At 32.9% G+C, this 24,145-nt stretch overlaps 2 protein-coding genes across 2 annotated transcripts; one reads left to right on the top strand and one right to left on the bottom strand.

The window, feature by feature from the left end:
- The first annotated feature begins 8,325 nt into the window (after positions 1 to 8,325).
- LOC133305278 (transcription factor bHLH149-like) lies at positions 8,326 to 9,222 on the top strand. The gene has a single exon (XM_061505450.1). The coding sequence runs from the start codon at positions 8,491 to 8,493 to the stop codon at positions 9,061 to 9,063; it is 573 nt and encodes a 190-aa protein (XP_061361434.1). The 5' UTR covers positions 8,326 to 8,490; the 3' UTR covers positions 9,064 to 9,222.
- Positions 9,223 to 19,866: 10,644 nt separating this feature from the next.
- LOC133305282 (uncharacterized) lies at positions 19,867 to 22,741 on the bottom strand. Its single transcript, XM_061505453.1, has 3 exons — positions 22,518 to 22,741; positions 22,198 to 22,346; positions 19,867 to 20,494 (listed from the first exon to the last, which is right to left on the bottom strand). Exons 1-3 carry the CDS (start codon positions 22,648 to 22,650, stop codon positions 20,417 to 20,419), a joined length of 360 nt encoding a protein of 119 aa, XP_061361437.1. The 5' UTR covers positions 22,651 to 22,741; the 3' UTR covers positions 19,867 to 20,416.
- Positions 22,742 to 24,145: the final 1,404 nt, after the last annotated feature.

Below are 24,145 nucleotides of genomic sequence, written 5' to 3'. Positions count from 1 at the left end.
TAGACGGGTCACTATCATAAGCAGTGTTGTTAAATCCGACCTGGGCATCGACCCGGTCGGGGTACTGGGTCACTGGATCACTAGTCAGATCGATGGGTCACTGGTCGGACCAGTTGACCCATATATATATATAGATATATAAAATAATATATAAATATGAACATATAACTTCAATTATATTCTTCATATCTAAAATGAAAAGGTTCACTAAATAAGCTCAAAAACATGAAGCATAAATAAATAAAAATGCATGCTATTACTATGTCAATTTAAATTGCAATTCAGAATCTCCATAAATATACATCCCAATGACCTTGAACTCGTATTTTTCAAATTCAACTACATTTGATATATATCACATTCTCTTAATTTATTATTCCACAAATTGTTTCAGTCTTAAAAATTGAAATTCGAGGTCTTTGTAGAAGAGTATACTAGCAAATAAAATTACAAAAAGTTTTTAAAATGAGTTCTATATTTTTCTGATAAGATGAAATAGTTTTTTTTTTTTTTTAAATATGCACGACTTGACCGGATCACCAGGTGGTTTGGCCGATTTTGTCTGGGTCAATGCATGACTGATTTAATGCTTGATCCGAACCAGTCCGATAACCGTTTCACTGCATTTCGGGTCGATTCAATTGGGTCGGGCCGAATTTTATAACACTGATCATATGAAACAACTCTGCAGTTATTTCCCCCTTAAACAATTAAGATACAGATAGAGTAGTTTAATAACAAACAACTAAAATAAGAATAAGTTTGTTTGCAACACTTTATTATACATATAAAAAGTAAGATTGCCATTGGCCAAACAATGATATACATGGCGGCTGACCTTCAAAATTGAAGGTCAATCTCTGGTCGAAGTGTAATAAGAGTCACTTCAACATTATTCTCTAACAAAGTGATTAAAATATCATTTCATTTTTTATAGCTGCAAACTGGTATATAAACTAGTCATGTTTCTCATTTATTTATTTACTAATTAATTGGCACGAGTACATTCACACTTGGACTAGGGTCCAATCCAAACAGAACTTGACATAATAAAATGACAAGCAAACTGACATTTTGATAAGTAACCATACTAAGAATTTGCTGCTTCCTTCTTTATTGTAATAGAATTATAATCATAAAAGCTTAGTGAGTTCCTTCCTAATTCTCTCCACACGCATAATTCTTCATGTAACATCTTTAACTTAAACTAATGAGGAGTCTCAGTTGAAGGTGCTCTAGGATTACCATAGCTTCCGTAACTTTCATTCTGATCATCATTGTCACCGTTTTCGTCACCTGTTCTGTTCATCTCATCATTGGCTCCGCGAAGTGTACTTCTAGCAGCATTTTCATTTTGATCTTTTGGCATAAAATGGGTAGGCATCACTGCCAACAACACCTTCGTCCCCTGTCTTTCCCTCTTTGAAAATGAATCGTTTGGCGTCACCTTGAATACATAACAACGCAAACCCAAGAATGAACAAAACTACAATCGCTCCCTTCATGATTATTAACCTATGAAAGAAATTCATAGTGAAATCATCTCAATATACATGTATAAGTATAACTATATAGAATTCACTTAGCTTAATAATATATAAAATTCAATTTAAACATAAAATGAATGTATTTGTTACTTACCTCTTTGCTTTCTGACGAGCTGGTGAACTGATATACATATGTAAGTAAATACATATAGATGACATGTCTCTGCTTAATGATGATTAGTGTAAGCTTGCACTGAGTGGAGGTGCACCAGTGACTTACACGTCTGCTAGGAAGTGGCCAACTAATATGGCGAGTTGGTGACAAGAGTCGCGTCAACATGAAAATTTCATTCTAAATATTGATTATGCTCTTCAAGGTTTCAACTAGTTGAATGGCATCACGGTCCTTATTGGTAACACGATATCCATCTTATAATCTAGCTTCAACCAGTATACATATGAATGTCAGAAATGAGCTGAGTATGCCAACCTGTTTGTAAAAGTCTAATAATTTTGTAATAAACATTGATTATGCTTTCAGAAATAAATAAACACAAGTTTAATATTACAATGACCCCCCACTTTACCAAAAGAAAATGACCCCCCATGATAAGTTACAAGATCTACGAATTTTGATCAAAACTATTTTATTCAAGATCCTCTCTACTTATCTTCCCAAAAAAAAAAATCCTCTCTGATTATAAAGAAGATTAACCTTTTTTTATCAATCTGGATTATTTATCAATTAATTTGACTTTAAAAATTTTGGTGGATTAATCTAACTTTTTATCCTATAAGTTGCAAATCTAATGTATATCTTGCATCTAAATAAATGCATTCAATTTCATCGTCCTAAATACAAAAGTTCTCTCTTTAGCGGGACCAGCCATCAAGTGCGGCCCTAAATAATTATTGGACCGGGCTGATTTTTTATGGACCCAAAAATAGTTATACTGATTTGGTTCATCTTGAAAAGTAGCGAGCTGGTCAATTTTTTTTTTTCCATTCTACGATGAAAGTGTTACTTTTTTATTATTATTATTTTGATTGCAAATTATAAATCAATCTCGCTGAGCTTTTTGGCAGTGTTGGAGACCTCTATTAATAGATGGCTGGACACTAGTTGATCAGACACTACATCTCAAATCTGAAGCCTTCACGATATCATTTTGTTTATGGGAAGTAGGAGTTTTCATCAACCGATTCAAACTGCGGTGACTGAATCGAAAAATCGAGAACCGAAAAAATACCGCAAATTTTAATTGGATTTGATCGGTTTTCGGATGGGTTGATGAAAACCGATCCAATCCAAACCAATCCAATATATTAATTCCCCTTTACCTACTTGGGTCTTTCCCCAATCATAGCCCAAAAAATTTTAAACCCTTAACCCATCAACTAAACCCAAGAAAAAACCTAGTCACATCTCATCAACAAAATTTCATCTGTGTACAACTTCATATTTCATTTCCAAAAAAAAATTATATTTATCGTTTACTGATGCTTTTGTATTTCAAAAAATAATAATTTACAAAGCCTATTATACAAAAGATGTTATTTGCACAATAACCATGAAACAAATTTTAGGATTTTCAAAAAATCGAAAACCGATCCAACCCAAACCGAAAAAAATTGGATTGGATTTGCAAAAAAATTCAAACCGAATGGATGATTACATGATCAAACCGAAGGGATTGGATCGGATGATTTTTGCTTCCAAAACCGATCCAATCCAGACCGCAAACACCCCTAATGGGAAATACTACTCTTATTTTACATGAGATAGTTATCTCATTTTCTCTCACTTCGAAAATCGCATCTCCTTTTTTTTTTTTTTTTTTTACTCTTTAATGGTAGGCCCCACTTGTATTCTCTCTATAACATGAGAAAACTACTTTCATATAACATGAGACTAGTATTTTTCTTTTGTTTATATGGTATTCATTTAATTAATTAATTCATTCTTAATCAATATAATATCTTTATTCCTTATATGTGAATTCCTAACATTAAAAAGAATTAAAGGTTTGTTCGCATCAATTCATATTTGTTGAGCAACATATGATAAGAGACAAAGTTAAGAGAAAATAAGTAGACTCTTGAATTTTACTGATATGTAAATGTTCGATGTAATCTTAATATATGACTTATATAAACTAAGGAGAGTAATTAACTATTAACTAATGACATATACATATATAATATAATTAACTAAATAACTCACTCTTTCAGATTTTGTGAAAGCCCAAAACTTCCGTCAGTAGCTTGGGGCGTGGTAGTATGGTACCCCTTTCTATGTCTAGCTTATTTTTTGATTGCATTTATAATATTCAAATACTCAAGGGTCATGATCTTTGTTCTGATAAAATCTGTCTAAATTCACAATTGTCAGGGTTTTTGTCTGGTCTTTAGGCTTTCTGGAAGCTAATAAGCTGACATGGTCACTGTGTAATCACATTAAATGATATATTTATTACTATAATATAATATAGAATCATCATTATGATGGTTGTTTTGTGGATAAGCAAGGGATGGATTGGCTACCAAGGCAAAAACACTCGCACGCAGTTGCGTTTGATTAATATATTGATAATGGGGTGGTCAATAATTGGACATTCAAATGTTTTATTCGTTCTTAGAATGCAGAGAAGCATATCATAACCTAAAGTCGCTAGCAAAGGATTTATTAGTGTGTAGAAACAGTCTTATTCAAGATAACATGGATTATAATATTTAAGATAAGACAGCGTGAAACGCGTTAGTTGCACCAAATCCCAAATTAAACTCTTGCCTAACAATTGTCTAGTAGTTTGGTGCAAACTATCAGGTTAATTAGTGGTTTTATTCTAAGGCTTCAATCATCATCTATATTGATGGAAAAAGTCCCTTAAGAACATGTGTACAATACCCCATTCACAACCTTATATTCTTTTTACACACCTAACATTTTGACATAAATCTCAAGCAATTAATAGATGAATATTCCATGTAAATTAAAAATGAATCCTCTACAAAAATTTATTGTTAAATTAAAGATTTTATCGTGCATATCATATTCATAGAGTTTCATATTAATTCAATTTTTTTATTTCATCAACATATTTTTTAATTTTTTTTTTAATATTAACATAATAATAAATTTCAGAACTTGCTCAGCGGGAAAGCTAATTGTTTGGTCAAGAACTTGAGCATAGAAAAGATAATAAATAGGAAAAATACTCAATTCTCAAGTCTAGTCCATGCAACAGAAAAAAAATTGGCACGTTTATTTAACTATTATTAAGCTCTAGCCTCAAATGTCAGACATACTTAATATTTGAAATTTCTGTCATATAACCCATCCACGTTTGTCAATCCACCAAATCCGTAATTCACCTGTAAATAAGACAATTGGGTATCATTTTTAAATGTTTGTCATCTTTTGAAATTATTGAAAAAAAAAGGTTTATTATGATCAATATCGTGACAAGACATTAAATTGCGACATCACAACTTTTTATCAAACGATATTAAACTCTATACGATTGGTTGGTTTGGTGGTTATCTGTAGGTTATCTGTATAACCATTCTTATGAGTTCAAGGATGGGTAACTGTGGATGAAATCTACAGAAAGATCAAAACATTTCAGATGAGAAACATTTTGATTATTGAATCTTCATAAGATGTAGAATATTTTCTTAGACTCACGAATCAATTTCAACTCAAAATTTTAAGGTATCAGATTTATAAGTCATTTTATTAGGTATGATTCATACTTCTCATTTAGACGAAGACTCTTGTTGACCTGTACTATTATGAGTCTCTAATTTATTGTAATTTTCTTTTTTTTAATAGTTTGGCTTAGATCCATGAATAAACTGAGTGACTTATAATGAGTGACAGTAAGGTGAATATAGTACATACATACATACTAAATGTAACCTACATTGAATGAATCAGGATAAATCAATCTATCAAATCTCTCTTCTCTTTCTCTTTTATTTTCCAATTTGTGGAATTATCAATTTCCAATACATTTTAATTATATTATCTTCACTTGACACATTTGCAATCAATGTGAAACTTCCTTCTTCACACTTGAATTATCATTCCCATCACTTATTAAGGTCAACCATTCGTAGACCAATACTGGTGAAAAGATATATGTAAATATAAAAATAAAAAAACTTATTAATATGTTTATGTTTATATAACTAAAGAAAACCATGTTGGGAAGCATAGCAGCATCACAAATGAATGTTGTTGGTCATATGCGGTCACCTGATTTAACTAATCTTGTGTTTTATACTAGTACTTGAATTAAGAGGTTTTGAGCTGAACTTCAAATCAATATTATAATATGGTGGTCCGAAAGGAGGAAGTAGAATGCAAATTGAATTCTTCACAAAACATGGTTAACAGGAGAGTAGAAATTGAAGTATAGATGTGTCAGAGAAGTCAAATTGATTGATTATTAACTAAGAAGAGGAGCTGCATAAAAGCATCACCCTTAAGTATGAGTCATACCTTCTCACATGGATTAATAACAAGATTTTCAAGATGCAAATCCTGGTAACCCCACAGGAAAGAATAAGATTCGGAGCAAATCTATGAGAAAGGTAAAAGCTGGTTGTTTTCACCGAGTAAAGATCATTTCAGACCAAGAGATAACTTAAAAAATGCAAAAGCCATGTGCAACAGTACAGGGATTGAAAACTATCAATATACTAAGCAATCAAGCTTCACTCCTTGACCTTGTGTTTCATATTAGGACATAAGTATATAATTAACTACTCTAATATCCAGTTAAAATTCTAATAGAGAGAGAGAGAGAGAGGAAAGGGTCTCAGTCTAACGCTCACATGGTATTCAACTATTCATAGTTTTATTAAAATGGAATTTGATACTTTATTGCTTCTTTGTTGGCTGAAGGGGAAAATCATTGCACTGGACCAATTTCATTGTTGTTTAATATATTCATTTGGCTCTTTTGAGAGTTTAGACAGCAAAGCCTGTCTCTTTCAGCGAGGCAAAGTTCACTGGCTTGTCTTTTGGATACGAGGCTGATCAGATTTTTCACAGATTTTGTTTCCCATTTTCCATTCTCCCCCACATTTTTTTTTTTTTTTTAAACATTTAGTTTGCTGATAATTTACTATACACTTCTCAGAGCTATAGGAGGAGCAGTTGAATCAGGGCATGATGGCCAAAATGAAGTGTACACCAATAATGCAATGCCATGTACAGAACAATATTCTCCACATAGAGAAAGAGGGTAGGCAATGTGGATGAGTCCTGGCCACACCGTTCTGAGAGAGAAGATGTGAGGACAAAAGCTCTCTCTCTTTCATTAAAAAAAACAAAATAGAGGGCCAGGTGATAGAAAGTGCTATGAAAACAACCACATGCCTTCCTTTTTCTCTATCTTGGCTTCCATTTGGGTGCATCACCCTCTAATGATTGCTAGGAATAAAAACAAAACAAGTTTGGCCCCATTTCAGGAACCAATCAACAGAGGCCAACACCATTTCTCTATCCAATAGGCCATTACCATTCATCAATGCCCTCCAATTAATAAATAAAGTTCTTTTTTTTTTTTTTTCAGGGACTAAATCCAATTCATCTACCTATTTCACAAACCCAATGGCCCAAAAGAAAGTGAACCTTAATGTTTTATTAAAATCTTCTTTTTTTAAAAAAAATAATAATAAAAAATCTTCAAAGTCCTTGTAGGAAAAGGTAAGAAACACAGTGAAATTTAACATTATCATAAAACAGATTGTACGGCTTTTATCACATGACACCCATTTGTCCTGGAAAAGAGAGAGAGAGAGAGAATGAAAGAAAAAAAACTTTTATCATCTAGCATGACCACTTGATGACTAGTTCTGACCATCAATCTTGACCGTTGGATAAGAGACAGCAATTCGCGAGCACTGTTTGATTGGAATGCTTTGAATCCCCGTGTTGTTTGTTTTCCCAAAAAAAGGTTAAAATTTGCACTTCCATGTAATTGAGGCACATTGAAAATATTCTTTTTGCTTTGCAGGGACGAGTTAAAAAAGAAGTTTTACCTGCAAGGTGACGTAGAGCTCAAAAAAAAAATAACATACCAAACGCTCCATAGGTATCCAAAATATAGATTAGTATTATGTTGCAGCAAATGAAAGTTAGACACTTTGGTTAACCTAATGATGCTTTAATCTTTTTCTTTTTTGCTTAATTCTGTTCTCTCTCTCTCTCTCTCTCTCTCTCCTATATCTTTAAATTCTATCTTTGCAAGCAAGTTAAGATGATTGAGGGAACATGGGAGATCTTATCCGTAATAGGTACAAAATAATAGTGATTAATTGTATACACATGCTTTGAAAGTGGACTCTTTGTTCTTCAATTTATTAGAAATAGTTTGTGCCTCCCGTGACTAATAAAATTTAAAGTTTGTTGAACCGAAAAACTGAAGAAAAAAAAAAAAAAACACAATTCACGAATTAGTTAGGACTGCACGAGAATACGATAAAATTAATGAGGCAAGTTGTGTACGAGCCCCCACCTTGTCCAATCAAATAAACCTGAAATTTCGTCATGGGAGGTGCCATGTGAGGCCTCTATCTTTTCTCTATTTTATTAATCATATTAAAAGCATATAATTATTTTTTAATCTTTCATTTCGTTTAATTAGTCAAACTCTCAAACGTTAAACCTCCTAGTTAATCATGTCTTATGGCCGTAAGCTTCAAACCACATTTTACTTATGCAACCCTTCAAAAAAACATAGATATTTTGATTTTATATTAAAAAATTGTATTATAATTATTATAATATAAAGAAAGAAGGGAAAGGGCAATAAATGTGAGTAACTGCAGGACGCGTGGTTCCACGTGACTTCAACTCCTTTTATACTCTTTCTTCTCTACACCTTCATCATCTTCTCCTTCTCCTTCCTCTTCTTTGTTGATTGTTCATTCAACCTCTGAAATTCTTCTCATCAATCTTTCTATAGTTTAATCATTTGTCGCTATTTCTATGGCACCTTTCGAACCGAACATAGATTCCACGATGCGAGAATCCAATCACAAGAAGAGAAGGAAAATCGGAGAGCATCAAAATTCGCTCGATCTCATAGCGTGGAGATCCGAGGCGGAGCAGCAGATCTACTCCTCCAGGCTCGTCGAAGCTCTCCGCAGGAATCCTTCCCCTGCGGCGACAAAGCCTAGAGCCGCCGGTAAGGTCCGCGAGACCGCCGACCGAGTCCTCGCCGCGACGGCCAAGGGAAGAACGCGGTGGAGCCGCGCGATTCTCGGCCGGTGGAAGAAACTGCAGAGGAAGCACAAGAAAGTGAAGAGAACCGCCACCGGATTGAAGAGAGCCGGGATTGGCGAAGAGAGGAGGAGACAGCGGTTACCGCCGGTGCAGAAGAAAGCGCGCGTTCTCAGCCGGTTGGTCCCCGGTTGCCATAAGCTCTCGTTCCCGAACCTTCTCGAAGAAGCGACTGACTATATTTCCGCCTTGGAGATGCAAGTTCGAGCCATGACGGCTCTCGCCGAGCTACTTTCCGGTGGCGCGTCGACTGAACTCGCCGGTCACATGTTGAGTTGACCCACCCGCTTTGTTTACAAACTTGGCTATATTGCGCCAGGTGTTTCTTAATTTTTTTTATTTTTTCTCTTTTTTTTTTTTAATATGGTTTTTATTGGCCTTCAGATTCATGTATTTTATCGTGTACACTGTACATGCCATTCGCTTATTCCTCCACTATCACCACTTTTTTCTTCTTCTTTTTTATTCTTTTAAGTATTTCATATTTATTTGAATGTGAACATGCTACCGACTTTGATTCTTTTCTTAACTACTCGAAAGATAACTAATTAAATGACTCGTTATAAATATTTATCATAGAAAAATAAACGATCGCTTAAAATTGTAATTATATATGTTAAAATTATTCTAATGTAATTTAGTTGGTGTCAGAAATCTGAAAAGGTGAAGATGAAAATATGTGTTCGATTGTTTTTAGTATTATTTTTTAGAGTGATTTAAATTCTTAATTTTAGAATCTATCCTGAATTAGCGACTAACTATGAACAGATTAAAATATCTCAATTTTTTTTTCTAAATAATCTTTTTCAGTATTTAATATTGTCCTTCCTTAATAAAGTTTATATCAAACCTTTTCTCTACGAGCGGTATATCCATGATAAGTTTCAATATAATATTTGTGAAAAACGGTAAATCAAGTATGTTTTGACTGTATTCTAATTTATTTTTTTCTTAAAATTATTTTGTAAAATAATTATGAAAAATGATATTTTTTATATTTTTTTAAAGTTAAAAGTCAAAATATAAAATAAAAATAACTTGTACATGCTTTTTAAATTTGATTCTAAAAATATAAAAAAAATCTTTTCAATTTTTTTTTACAAAACAGACCTTATGAAATGAACTTTTTTCTTCTAAAAATTAAAAAATTATTTTTAAAAATCTTATTCAAACAGGTTGAAGTTTTTTTTTTTTTTTTTAATGGTTCGACCCTTCGGAGAATACAATTTCAAGGTTTAGTAACATGAAGAAAAAACACATTTTCAAGTTTTTAAAAAGAGAGAAAAAAACTGAGTTTATCTCTTCCTCCGACTTAATTATTGTCATTTTCAGCCTTTTATTGTTTTAGTTTGAACTTGTGAATGTTCACATTTTATCGCTGATATTCTGATAATAACTCGTTACACTTTCTCGGGATTTGTATTGCTTAGAAGTTACAGACTTAAATAATTGCTATTACCATTCTGTGTACCAAAAGAGAATTGCATTTATGTTTGCAAAGTGAAAAGCATAAAAAGAAGAAGGGCGTGCTACTAAATCATAAGTGAATGGTAGTTAAAATTCAATTTAAAAATGTTTTTTAATCAAAATAATTTTATTAAAATTTCAAACACTTTTATATTAGGATTTTATGTTATGATTTTTTATTTTATTTTTCAATTTTAGATAAAATTTCAATTTTAATTACCATGAATTAACACAGCCAACTTCGCATTCAGCTTTATAAGTAAGTAGTAAAAGCTCGAGATTTTGAAAATTAGTGTGGATAATGGCAGCACGCAATTTGGATATTCTCGTATAAAAAAATAATTATATGATTATGTTATTTGATCACAAATACTCGTTGAGATAAAAAAGAAAAAAAAATTAAATGAATGATTATAATTAAATAACATAACTATATGATCACTTTTTCACATGAGAGGATTCAAATTCGCCCGTACTATATGTTATCATCTCAAAGTTTGATTTTAAGGAGCACTGGCACTTCTTTTTTTTCATTTCTTTATCCCATTTTCTCCTTCTCTACATAAATAAGTAGGCGATTTAAAATTAAAAACAAAAAATCCAAAAATGTAAGGGATTAACTTATTACTCCTCGTTCCTTGGCATTCTCATTTTTGGGTTTGCTCTTCGGCCTTAATATGATACTTCAATATTACCAGCCATAGTAGTAATAACATTACTTTCAAAAATGCACATTTAAAGATTTCTCCCCACATGTGTGTCAAAAAAATTATTTAATGTTAGATTAACTTTAAAATAAAACGAAGGTAGACAGTAAAATACAAAGCTGTCAAAAAAAAATACAAGATCTAAACATTTCATGGACCCATTAAAAAAATGCATTATTGAAAAAAAAAATATAAAAAGGGATCTTTTCAAATTGATGTTTCAAAAATCACCACTTCGGTGCTTTCGGCTAGTAATGATCCTTCATCAACAGATACAGAACCTGTTGTGTACGGTATGAGCAGATTACATTCCATTAGAAGTAATTCATGGACCAAATTGTTTATGCAAATTTTGACTTTGGGTCGTACTTCACTGACAGTCAAAATTTGCATTCGCAATTAACTAATCAAACAATATGAAGTGCTTATCTTTTGGTGGCATTATCACCATCACAGCTTCACTAACATATATTATCCCACTGTCATTTGTTGCTCCACTTTTGGTTATATATATATATCCTTGTGGTTTACAGCATCTTTCTTAAACTAGCTAGTGCTTAATCAAAATGATAAAACGTTATTAACTAACAACAATACTCATTTAAAGTACTTAGTAGTTGGCATCCACTGGCAAAACTGTCTCTGCCCCAACATGAACACTTCTTCCCACTAAACTTGTCTCTGTTAAACCGTTAATAAGGGTTCATAGAGGTCATTATTTTATCCTCTACAATTAAACTACAAGTACAATTAAAAAGACATACATTTATAAATAATAATAATAATAATAATAATATGAAAGTCACAATTTTAAAAATTGTAAAATTGCCAACCTGCGGTGACACATGTGCCGTACCTTTAAAAGGCGTGGGTTCAATTCCCTTTTATCTCTTTGAGGCTCGTGTTGGTGGATAAATTGTAAAACGGGCTTTTCTTTTTGCTGTTCTTGGAATAAATAATAGAGATTGAACAGATTTGCCGTAGCCCTGATGGGTCACATACCGTTGTTTCCCTTGCCAGAACTTTTATCTACTAAAAAAATTTGTAAAATTTACATCAAGTGCAAACATTAGATTATAAAAAAGAGGAAGGAAGAAATCATAAAGATGAGGAAGAGAATATCCTGAATGGCAGTTTTGGGTATTTGTGAGGTAAGAAAATTGAAAAAAAGAAAAAGAAAAAAGAAACAAAAGAACCCCAAATATTCAAAAGTTAGTAATAAAGGAGGCAAAAATTCCAAATAGCCTTGGGTGAGTCTCATAGCATGTGCCTCGGAGGCCCTACAATATCAAGTGCACCGATCCTTTGCACATTGGGTTGCATGTGACTGTGTGAGTATAATAGGGAAGAGTTTCCACATGCTATTTTAAGAAGGAGAATGCGTACTGGCTTCTTGCATTGCATATTTGCATCCACATTGTTCTTCTAATTGGAATACACACTTGAGGGTCAGATCGTGGGATAAAGACTCTTGGTTTGGGACCTACCCCCCACCCCAGTGGGTGAATTAGCGACTTTTAAGAGATACCTTTTTCCTAATTAAAGACTGACACGTGTGGAACCTTGTCAATACAACTGTCCAAGTTCCAGATGACCAGATTGTGACATGCCATGCCCATGTGGCAATCCCATTATATTTCACTACTTGGCTCTTCCTGCAGCCACGCCCATTAATTATAAAAATGCTATGTGACTAATTTAAAAGAAACAAATGATAATCAATATAATACTATTTATATATATATATATATATAGAAAAACATTTCTCAAGTTACTTGAGACAATGTTATCTCCGGCCACTCCAAAACTACGTCGTTTTATTTATTTATTTCTTTATATTAATCGATTCACCTTTGAATGATTCCCTTTTTCTCTCTTTTTCTTTATCACCATCGATCCATCTTTGTACGGTTATGATTTAGTAGCAGGAGATAACATTGTCTCAAGCAGCTTAAGAAATGATAAATTCATATATATAGAGGGAAAAACTACTCTTATGTTACATGTGATAACTTTCTCTCCTACATACCCTTCGATAACTGTGTCACCTTTTTCTTTTCTTTTATTTTTTATTTTTCAGATTGTGGAGCCCACAAATTTATCTCTATTACATAAGATAATTTATCTTCTTTAACATGAGATTAATAAAACTCATATATATATATATATATATATATATATATATATATATATATCTAAAGGTTAAATATAACATAAAGTTTAAAAATCATTAAAATGGTACTTTTTTACAGGGTTTCTTTTTTTCATGTTGCATGAGAAAACAAACTCTTTCTACACACACTATAAAAAAATGTGTCACTCTTTTTTTTGTTTAAATAAGTGGGTCTCACACTTAATATATCTATGACATGAGATTAGAATATTCCTACAACGTAAGATTTAATTTTCCTTTTTTATAAATATACATGTGTTTGTGATAACTTTGCTTCAATGTGAATATATATATAAAGAGATGGTTAATTAGAAGGGACCACATCCACGTATAATGTGTATTTTGTTGGGTTGCCCCTTCTGACTTCCACGAAATCACATTATTTGTGGGTTTTCTTTTGTTCTTTTTCATTCCCATTAGTCACCACATTTCACATGCATCCATGTGCTTCCATTTAAGAAGCCGTCACTCTTTTTTCTTTGTTCTTTTCTTCTTTTTCTTTATTTTCTCATTCCCTCCTTTCGTTTTTTTCGTTCATCTTTATCTTCCTTTCTTACTTTTAATTGTTGAAGAACGCTTGGCTCAAATCATAGAGGGCAAACAACCTATATCAAGCCACAACCACGATGTCCTAATTTATGGAATCTGCCCCAAGTGGAAATACTAAGAATTCTTTTTTAGTTTTTTCGTCTTAAATACTAAGAATATATTTTCCATTTTAACCATAATTCTCTCAAGTAACAAAACATCATGTTGAAATCTTTGCCTGCTTAACTTTTTTTTTCTTCTATAAATCACATATATTTTTTTACGTGAAACAATTCTATTCAAGGCGGATTCAAGATTAAGACTTTTAAATAGGGATGTGCAAAATAACTAAAAAACTGAACCGAACCACCGAACCGAACCGCCGTTAAAATAACCGGTTTTTAAAAATCAGTTCATGAACCAAACCGGTTTTTAAAAAACCAGTTCATGAACCGAACTAATTTTTAGAATCAGTTTAAGAACCGAACTATTTTGAACCGAACCGAATCGTTTTCAAACCGAACCAAATTGATTTTTATAACTTTATTTTTTCAATTTTTAATTTTTTTTCTTTTCAAAAGGGAGTCGACCCGAACCGTTTCCGAACCGAACCGTTTCCAACTGGACGGAATCACTTTCAAACCGAACCAGTTTTGAACCGAACCACTTCCGAACCGAACCATTTAAACTAATTTGGTACGATTTTTGCTCATCGAGCCATGCACATCCCTACTTTTAAACCCTTCCAAATATGGTACTGAAGAGTATTGAACATATATTCTCACCCTCACTTGCTCAGTATCCATGCATCAACTGAGCTACTATCATTTGATTTGTCTGCTTAACATTGAAATGATAAACATATACGCTCTACATAAAATATCAAAATTATTTTGATAAGCGTCAAATCAACCCAACACTTTAAGGCATTTGGTGAGACTAAATTAATTATTTTGTATCTCTCTAATACATTCTCTCACGCAATAGTCTTTTAGGCTTGAAGCGTATATATGACATAAGCCTATTTTTTGATCTGAACTGTGCTTTTTCTTAATTCTACTTGAAAAGGGACACTGAGAATCGAATTCGTAATTTCATGGTTATTGAAACTCTAATATTATGATAAACGCTCTTTTAATCCAAAATTTTAAGACGTTGAATGATAATAAATTAATTATTTTGTATCTTTCTAACATATTTGTTAGTTGTTTGTTCATGACAGGTGTCCTTGCATTTCCATAGATGGAATAGGCCTAGAAAACTAGGCACAAGAGTTTGTTTAATGGGAAAACTTGTTATTTCGAATAGGGATACACCCTCTTTTCAATATTCAAATACACTCTGGTCCATTTTGTAACATAGTTAGCTACTCTGTACGATGTAAAATCGGGCTTGTTCCATCAATGCCTTTGAAAATTGAGGTTACTTTATGTCCCTTTGAAAAGTAGGGTTAACCTCGTTCAACAAGGTAAATGGAACATTAGCTTCTCTCATGAATCTACGTTTTAATTTTATTTTTTAAAAGCAGCTTACCTTAATGTCATCATTGGTGTCATGGTTCCAAAATCTTCAATTGTGTTCCAAGGAGTTCACTTTTGGTGCACATGATGTTCATCCAAGCAAGGGAAGTAATCATATACTTAGGGAGCCTTGGAGCCTAAAGCATCATAATTTGGGCACTGACCCATGTTGTTTTTGTTGTCTGATTAAAGAGGATCATAGAGTGATGACTATCCTCTAATCTATTGAAGACATTTAATATTTGGCTTGCGTGTTTTTACCTATATCTTGTTCTTATCTTTGTCAATATTGAAGTTTTGACCAACGAATAATGGACATTAAAGTACTTGAAATGTTGGCTGTACAAGAAAACCTATCATGGGTTTTTTTTAATAAAAAGTAAAAACAATTCAACATTTTTAATCAGAATATATATATATATATGGGAAAATATTTCTGCAGCCACTTTAGATAAGGTTGTCTACAGCTACCTTTTTTTTACTAAATACGACCGGTCATACATAAAAAAAAAATTGCATTTTCTCTCTCCGTCACGTCCGCCGACAATGTCTGAGGAAAATAAGAACAACTTTATTGTTAAAACTAAGTACGACCGGTCGTACTTAGTGAAAAAGGGGTAGCTGTAGACAACCTTATCTAAAGTGACTATAAAAATACTTTTCCCATATATATAACCTCATTTAATGTCTAATGTCTTCTTCTAGTTGTTGTCTATTATAACCTCATTTAATTTGATTCCTAAAACACACACACACACACACACACATATATATATATATATATATATATATATATATATATGGGAGATATTATACTTATTATTTCTATTTCTTACTACCTCTTACTGTCAAATCTTAACCGTTAATTTTCGTCAATCTAACGGTTATAACTTATTAAAAATTAATAAATTAATAACCCAATAAAATAACCGTTAAATTGACAGAAATCAATGGTTAAGATTTACTAATAAGAGATACTAATCTCGCTATATATATATATATATATATATATATATATATATATATATATATATATATATATATATAGGGTTTTATTAATCTCAGGGTTAAAGGATATAAGTTATCTCATGTCATACTCATATAGAAATAAATTTGTGAGTTCCACCATCTGAAAAAGAAAAGAAAAAAAGTGGCACAAGTATCGAAGGATGTGTAGGAGAGAAAATTATCACATGTAACATAAGAGTAGTTTTCCCATATATATATATATATATATATATATATATATATATATATATATTCATATAGAGAATGATCCTTTGACACCAGTGTCAAATTTGAAATTTGACACCCTTTCTGAGAGCCATTAGATCAAAAAAGAAGATCAATGGTGTCACATGCTTACAAATCAGAGCCGTTGATCTTTTTTGATCTAATGACTCTCAGATGAGGTGTCAAATTTAAAATTTGACACCGGTGTGTCAAAGGATCCTCCCTCGTGTGTGTCTATATATATATATATATAGGAAATATTAGTCTCCTTTTACATGAGGTAGCTTATCTCATTTTCTCTCACTTTGATTTCCGCACCTCACTTTCTTTTTCTTTTTCTTTTTTCTTGTAATCGTGGGACCCACCTAGTTTCTCTCTACAACATAAGATACCTATCTTATGTAAAAGGAGATTAAGAAAACCCTATATATATATATATATATGAGGTAGAATCTTTTGACACCGGTGTCAAATTTAAAGTTTGACACCTCATCTGAGAGCCGTTAGATAAAAAAAGATCAATGGTGTCACATGCTTACAAATCAGAGTCGTTGATCTTTTTTGATCTAACGGCTCTCAGATGAGGTGTCAAACTTTAAATTTGACACCGGTGTCAAAGGATTCTGCTTATATATATATATATATATATATATATATAAACTCCAAAATTTTCGGAAACTCTGTCTCCTAAGAAAAAATAAAAAATAAAATTGGGGGGATAAAATTACAACGCGTGGTGTGCAGAATGCCCTGTTTTCTGGGGTGTCGCTTTCTGTTCAGAAATTCAGATGAGGTACCTGAATCCGTAATTGTATAACTGGATCCATGTGCCGCCAAATGACATGTCACAGTTGGATCAAAGGGAAGAGTTCGCATATTCCTCAATCCTCAGCTAACCAAAGAAGCAATATTCTAGTTTTTTTTTTTTTTCTTCTGTTTCCTTTTCTTTTTTCCCCCTTCGGTCTTATCAAAAATCAATGCGTTTGGCCAAAATAGAAAGGAAAAAAACAACAATTACCCTTTCAATTCAACACCCCAATTATTGAATGCGTGTATGTGTCCGATAGTTCAATATAGATATCTTGAAATTAGATTTATTAAAATGAAAAAAAAAAGGAATTATTTTGCAGGAGGTGAAGATAAACTATCGATATCATCGTGCCTATATGTTGATAAACACAATATGAAAAAATTTATTCAGAGATTAGTAACTGAAAAAACCATTACAACAGAAAAACGAAGAGCGACTATCTAACTAAAACATTGCCCATAATAAATCTCAATGCACGGAGAAGTATGTGTCATTTTAAATGACATAAAGTTATGTCTTTTTAAAAGAGATAGACACATAATAATTTTTTTATTTAAAATTTAAATTAAAAAAAAATCAACCACTTTCTCTCTTATATTTTTTATTCATGGTGTCTATCTCTCTCTTAAAATAACATAACTTGTGTCATTTAAAATGACAAACATTAAACTTTTTAATTTATAAATTTGTTATTGGTAAACTTTAATTTTGCAATAAGAATTAAGAAAATAAATTTGAAAAAGTCAAGCGGCACGTCGAGATTAAATAGAGAACACACCTGCAAGTTGCAACTGCAACCTAATAAGACTTGTTTTGTTTGGTTTAGGAATAAGTAGCAGTTAAGCCCACCAGCCTTTGGTTTGATTAGATAGGGGGGGAACTGGGGAAGGGTAAGAGAATAGTGCAACTACTAAACGACAACATAAGTATCACTTTTGAGTTGTCTGGGTCCGACGACATACCCCTTGAACAAAGAGTGGTCACATTGGGTTGGGCCCAAACCCACTATGCGACAAAATGTGTGTCAAACAAACCAGCTTCATCCATTTATTTATTCGTGTCGTTGTGCAGTGGTGGCGCACACAACACAACCTAATAGCATAGCACACCATGTTTTTCTTTAATTCATTTTTTTATTTTTATTTTATGCTTATTTTTTCTCTCTGTGAAACGGAAAAAAAGAATATGTTTGTTTACCTTCTCTTAATTTTTGTATTTTTATGATTTTACATGATAATACAAGGAGTTGTTCGCGTAACTTTGTTTAAAGTTTTATTATAATTAGAAAATTTGTAATATATTGTAAAAAAGGAAAAATAAAAAAGAATTGAAACTTGGTGGCTGTTGATTCCTTGGGGTTGAGAAAAAAAATAATGAGGGAAAGGGAAACTAACAAAGGAAAATGGTTGAGATACAAATACAACAAATATTTTGGGGACTGGTCCCCAAGTGTCACTTACCGCACGTGGCCGATTTGAAAGATGGACAAAAACTCTCGATGCAAATAGGGTCCCATATATTAGCCTCGGCTGACCCGCCACATCTTTGGATGTACCATTTCTGATTCCCTTTCTATTTGTCACTGTAGGGAACGGGCCTAGCTAGCATCCCTCTTCTATTCTTATCCTCTCTCTCTCTCTCTTTCAAAAGTGTAGTGAAACGAAGCTTGAATCCAACGTGGATTCTTGTTTGGTGACCTCCTATCCCATCTTTTACGTCCAGTCTTTTTGTAATTCTTGTATAAAAAAAGTGTGTATCATTTTAAAAGATGTAAAGTTATGTTATTTTAAGTAAAAAATAAAAATAAATTATGAAAGAGAGAGAATGGACAAAAAAAAAGTAAAAGTGTAAATCTCATCTCTTTATGAGAGTGAAATAACACAAGTTATTTAAAAGAACAAACATTTTTCCCTTCTTATATAATGAGTAGTATTTCACATTCTAGCTTTGTGATTTCCAAAGATCTTCCAACATTAGGCATACGAAACTATGTTCCATACACCATTATATTATCGGTAGACACTAGTGACAAGAGTAAAGTTAAATCAATAAAGGTTATTGGTTAAATCGTTTGTAAATCATACTTCAACTTTTGATAACCATTGAGATAACGTAAATCCTCTCACATATGCATTCAAGAATCATTACCTTCCAATCAATAAGTGTAGCACTGCCTTTCTATTTATTTTATTTTAAAAAAAAAAACATATCTAAATATCGGTTATATCCTTTGCTGATAAGAAACAACAAGAGTGTTAAATTTGAAATTCAAAACTTGTCTGTCCGAGTGAATGATTTACTTCACATAAAAAAAAGTGAGATCCACGTTTTCATACAAACAAACACCAGTTCAGTCCAACAACTTTTTAAGATCATCACGGATCCAAATTCACGAACCTCCGACACTCGTCTCATCTCACATAAAACTAGTACACTGAAGAGCCATCACCAAGCCGAAACAAAGGTCTTCGGCCCATAAGCAAAGGACCTACATCCTCCTCTGAGTTTAAAAATTGGTCCATCAATATGGAGAGGCTATAAAGTAAATAGAAAGCAAGAACTTAATGTGATAACACATTGTCACGTAAGAATAAGGTACGAATTCAGTTCCAACGAGACACTCTCACCCCTTTCCCCGTCCCCTCCCTCTGACAAAAAAAAAAGAGAGAGACAAAATGCTAAGGAATGCAAATCATACAGTAATCCTAGTTATGACTCCCCAAAAAATTTTCTGCTTGAGAAGCATGGTAAGACTATCATACATTAGATAATGTCCCGTCAAATCATGCACAACAAAGAGTATCTGATCAATCATGGAACAATTAGCACCAGATGCAAAAGGCTGCAAGAGCATCTTCGGATTTAACCGGAGCTAGCATGGAATAATGAAGCATTGTGGACTCCTATGCCTTTAATATTCTCTTAGCCAAAAACATGCGATACAACATATCACTGGAGATGTGAAATAACAAATACAGACTGTCAATTACGACAAGTCCTTTGTTCTTAACTGATATAAATACTAAACTTCGTCCATAAGAGATTAATGTGACGAAAAAGATAAATGGTATCCAAAGCCAATGACTTGAATCACTTGATCTTTTCATGCCAAATTAAGCATTGTCATTCTGCCATGGCTAAACATTTACGATTTGGTCTTACAAAGAAATGGTACCTACTGCTTAGAAACTAATCAGGCTTTGATGGGCTCAGCACGCGGCCTCCACAATCCCAGCCTGTACTTGTGTGCGTATTTCAATATCAACTTCCTCTGCAAAGCAGAAACTAGTTGTCAGAAAGAGTTTGCAAGTGGTCAAAAGAAAAAAGAAATTAATGAGTCTAGTGGTCAAAACTCAAAAGGGTTTGCACCGAATAAACAATTGTGTCTAGTGGCAAAAGAAATCAAATTAACGTCATCAAATTTTGTTGTGAGCTTACCAAAAAAAAAAAAATTCTTCTTAAAATCAATGTAACATTACAAAACCACCAATCCTACCAAAAGTTAAAAGGTCCTTTCAGTCCCAATCAACAAGTCCTGAGATGGACAAACCAGAACTGTCTCACAAGAAATGACTACCATGACAGGGAGATCTCACTTGCAATAGTAGAGTCAACAAAAGGCCTAGGATTTTATCTGATGCACAAGTATCTTGGATATACTATTGTATGCGGCAAGATAAATTGGCATCTAAGATCCAAAGCCATGTTTAATATTTAAAAAATAAAAAAGGGGCAATTTCATAGCCTGACTCTGTTTTAATTGATTGGAAAAACATGCATCTTAGACGCTGGTAACATAATTATATACCTACGTACCAAACACAGGTATATGCCTGGAAGAAGATGACAGTACATCAAACACCTTAGCCCCACAGACAGATCTAAAAAACTGAATCACTTAAACTTAACTATGTGCACATGTGCACCTTTTCTCGGATCAAGTTACTGCAACTCCAATGGCTTAATGACACAGCAAGAAAGGATTTATAGAAAAAAGCAGTAGGCATTAAGAAGGAAAAAAAATTTACTATCATAGAAAAAGTTGCAGGTTCAAAAGTACCAGAGATTTTTCATGTTTCATGAGAAAATGTTTTTCCATATAAACTTATGTCATGGAACTCTTGTAAAGACTTAATCTGTTTAAGAGAAGGCTCTGACAATTTATTTACTAAATACCTACTGAAGGCTTTTGATAATCTTACCATCAAAGTCATCAATTTTGATAAATTTAACATAAATCAGAGTCATTCAAGTTCACTTGAAAGTTACAATGCTAGCTAGTCATAATATTTACTCCTGCTGAATTAAGGAAGAAAATAGGACACAATTTAACACAGTTTGGACTAATAACAGTTACAAGCCAGTCCTATGGCTTTATCATGTCTACTAGGACTGGCAGTTTTTCATAGATGCTCTTACAATAGTGGTTGTATATCTTCTCCCTATACAGGTTATTCTACTTTTGGAAAATAGCCAAATTCTTTTTGTGGTTAATAGGGGGGGGGGGAATTCCCAATACCCCAAATTTTATACAAACAGGTTGAAAAATATAAAACTTATTTTATGTTACACAACCATCGAAATCCGAGCTAGCATTTCTTTTTTTTTCTTCTTTCTTTTAGTTAGGGGACCCACCTAATTATGTCTCTACATACTACATAAGACAATATAATCTCACTGAGAAAAAACATTGCCCTTGAAAAAAAGACATTACCAAAGAGGAAAACAAAAACAAAAATGATAGATTTCTAAGACTGAGTCTATCCAGATGCGCATGTGATAAAATCAATCCCAATATTAAGTTTTAATGTCAAGGGTTTCATGAGTGCTTCTAAGAAGACAAAATTCTAGAAAAATCAATAAGCATTTGTAATGTACCTAGTAGAAAAAATTAAATCAGGAAAAGAACACACGGAGTAGATAGTTATGCATAATAATGCATAACAGAGAAAGCGAATAAGGAATAAGGATTACATGTTTGCAAGGAACACCGAGCTTCTTGAGTTTGAGGGTGCGAGTGACAAGTAGCTTCTGGAAGTCACCGATTTCGGATTCAAGCTTAGCAACATGGGATTCAACTCCGTTCCCTATTCCATTTAGAAACTCTGGTATTCCAACCTTCACTGCATTAAACAAACAAACAATCATTTACATTAATTACATCGTAGTCCTAATTTCTTAAAGATCGAAAACCTCACACCTATACATGGGTCATGTCGTATACAACCAAAAAAAAAAATTAAAAAAAAAAATAGAAGAATCTAGAAGAAACCATTAAGGGGAGGAAATGTTACCAACATAGGGGTTTGATTTGGAGAAGAATCTAGACGAATAATAATAAGGTGTAGAATTCGGGAGTGTTCTCGCGAACAAATTAGCATCTCCCTTTGTGATGATTCTCTGCAACTGCAACCATACCATAGCCATGTTATTTTCACCGTTCAATCAAGTAAACTCTCTGAAGGCTCAAGCTTCAACACTTCCCACCAACACACGATGGGTTTGGACTTAGGGTGCGAAACTTCGCCGCTATGATTAAACGACGTCGTTGTTCTAAGTACATCGTTCATTATGTCTTTCCTTAACGGCCCAAACTTCCGATTAGGCCCAATTTGTACTCCCTAGTTTAGTTGAATGTTGATGTGTTAATAAAACGGGTTCAGATAGGTTCAGCATAACCCAAACACACCTCTTTGGATTTCGATCTGAATTCAAACTGGTTTCGTAACTTTCTTTTTGTTGTAAAATGTCAATCAACTCCGTCGCTGGGGCTGAAATTTTTATTTAATTTCTTTTAGTATAAAATGTCATTGGCCTACGCGGGCAGTCCACCCCACCCCACCCCACCCACCCACCCAAACAGGGTGGGATGGCCTGAGTTTTCTCGCTCACCATCAAAGACAAGGTGGAGTGGGTCGCCCGCTTTGCCACATCTGATTACTTGATTGAAACTTCGAACATGCTTGAGTGTTTTGTGAATAGCCTTCAGAATATAATGCAGTCTATGCTTCGGAATTTTTTGATATTTTGTCAATTATATTAGAAGAAGGTTATATTTACAACCATATTTTAATCGTTGATTTTCGTCAATCAACAGTTATTATTTATTGCAAATTAATAAGTAATTAATGAATTTGATTTACGAAAATAATAATCGTTGATTGGCGAAAATCAACGGATAAGATATAGTTCTAAGAGATTGTAAACGAAAATAGGTTGTAAGTATAACATTTACCATTATATTATTAGTTTGATTGGAGTATTATTAAATTTATTATAGGGGTGATTCTCCCAAAAAAAAAAAAATCTCAAATTCAAAACTTCAGGTTAAAGGAACAAGTTCTTTATAACTGAAATCAATAATTATTAGTGTATTTTGAAGTTTTTAATATGATTAAATTAAGTGATTGATGATAGTGTGTTTAAAATGAAATTGAATAGAAAGATAAAAAAATATTTTATTTTATTTTTGATAACAATAAGGGGCGTAGCCCCAAACAAAAAACACAAGAGAAACTAATAAAAGCAACTAACAAACTATCCGGGGTCTATAATCCCCTGGGTCTTGATCAAAAAGTTTGCAAGCTGATCTGGCATGATTCTATGATGCCAAAATCCAGTGTCTTTGTGAAGAGCAGACTTGGCTAACCAATCTGCACAATAATTTGCTTCTCTAGGAATATGATTAAGTGTTACCTCCCAGTCTTGAGCAATAAGTGCTTGTATCTTAGCCACTATACGCGGCTGACAAGCTGCATTGCAATCTGCAAGAATAGAGAAAACTTCAGAAGCATCTCCTTCTAGTTCCACTTTCCTAAACCCCATTTGACAGCCCATCTCCAATCCTTTAAGAGTTTCCCAAAATTCTGCCATGATAGGGGTACAAGCACCAATATGATACTCAAAACCTCCTAACCATGAA

The sequence above is a fragment of the Gastrolobium bilobum genome, unplaced genomic scaffold, assembly GCF_033153095.1.
Source record: "Gastrolobium bilobum isolate Gb01-03AN ecotype WA unplaced genomic scaffold, APGP_CSIRO_Gbil_v1 utg4294, whole genome shotgun sequence".
Classification (NCBI taxonomy): Eukaryota; Viridiplantae; Streptophyta; class Magnoliopsida; order Fabales; family Fabaceae; genus Gastrolobium; species Gastrolobium bilobum.
This window is presented reverse-complemented; position numbering and strand designations above follow the sequence as displayed.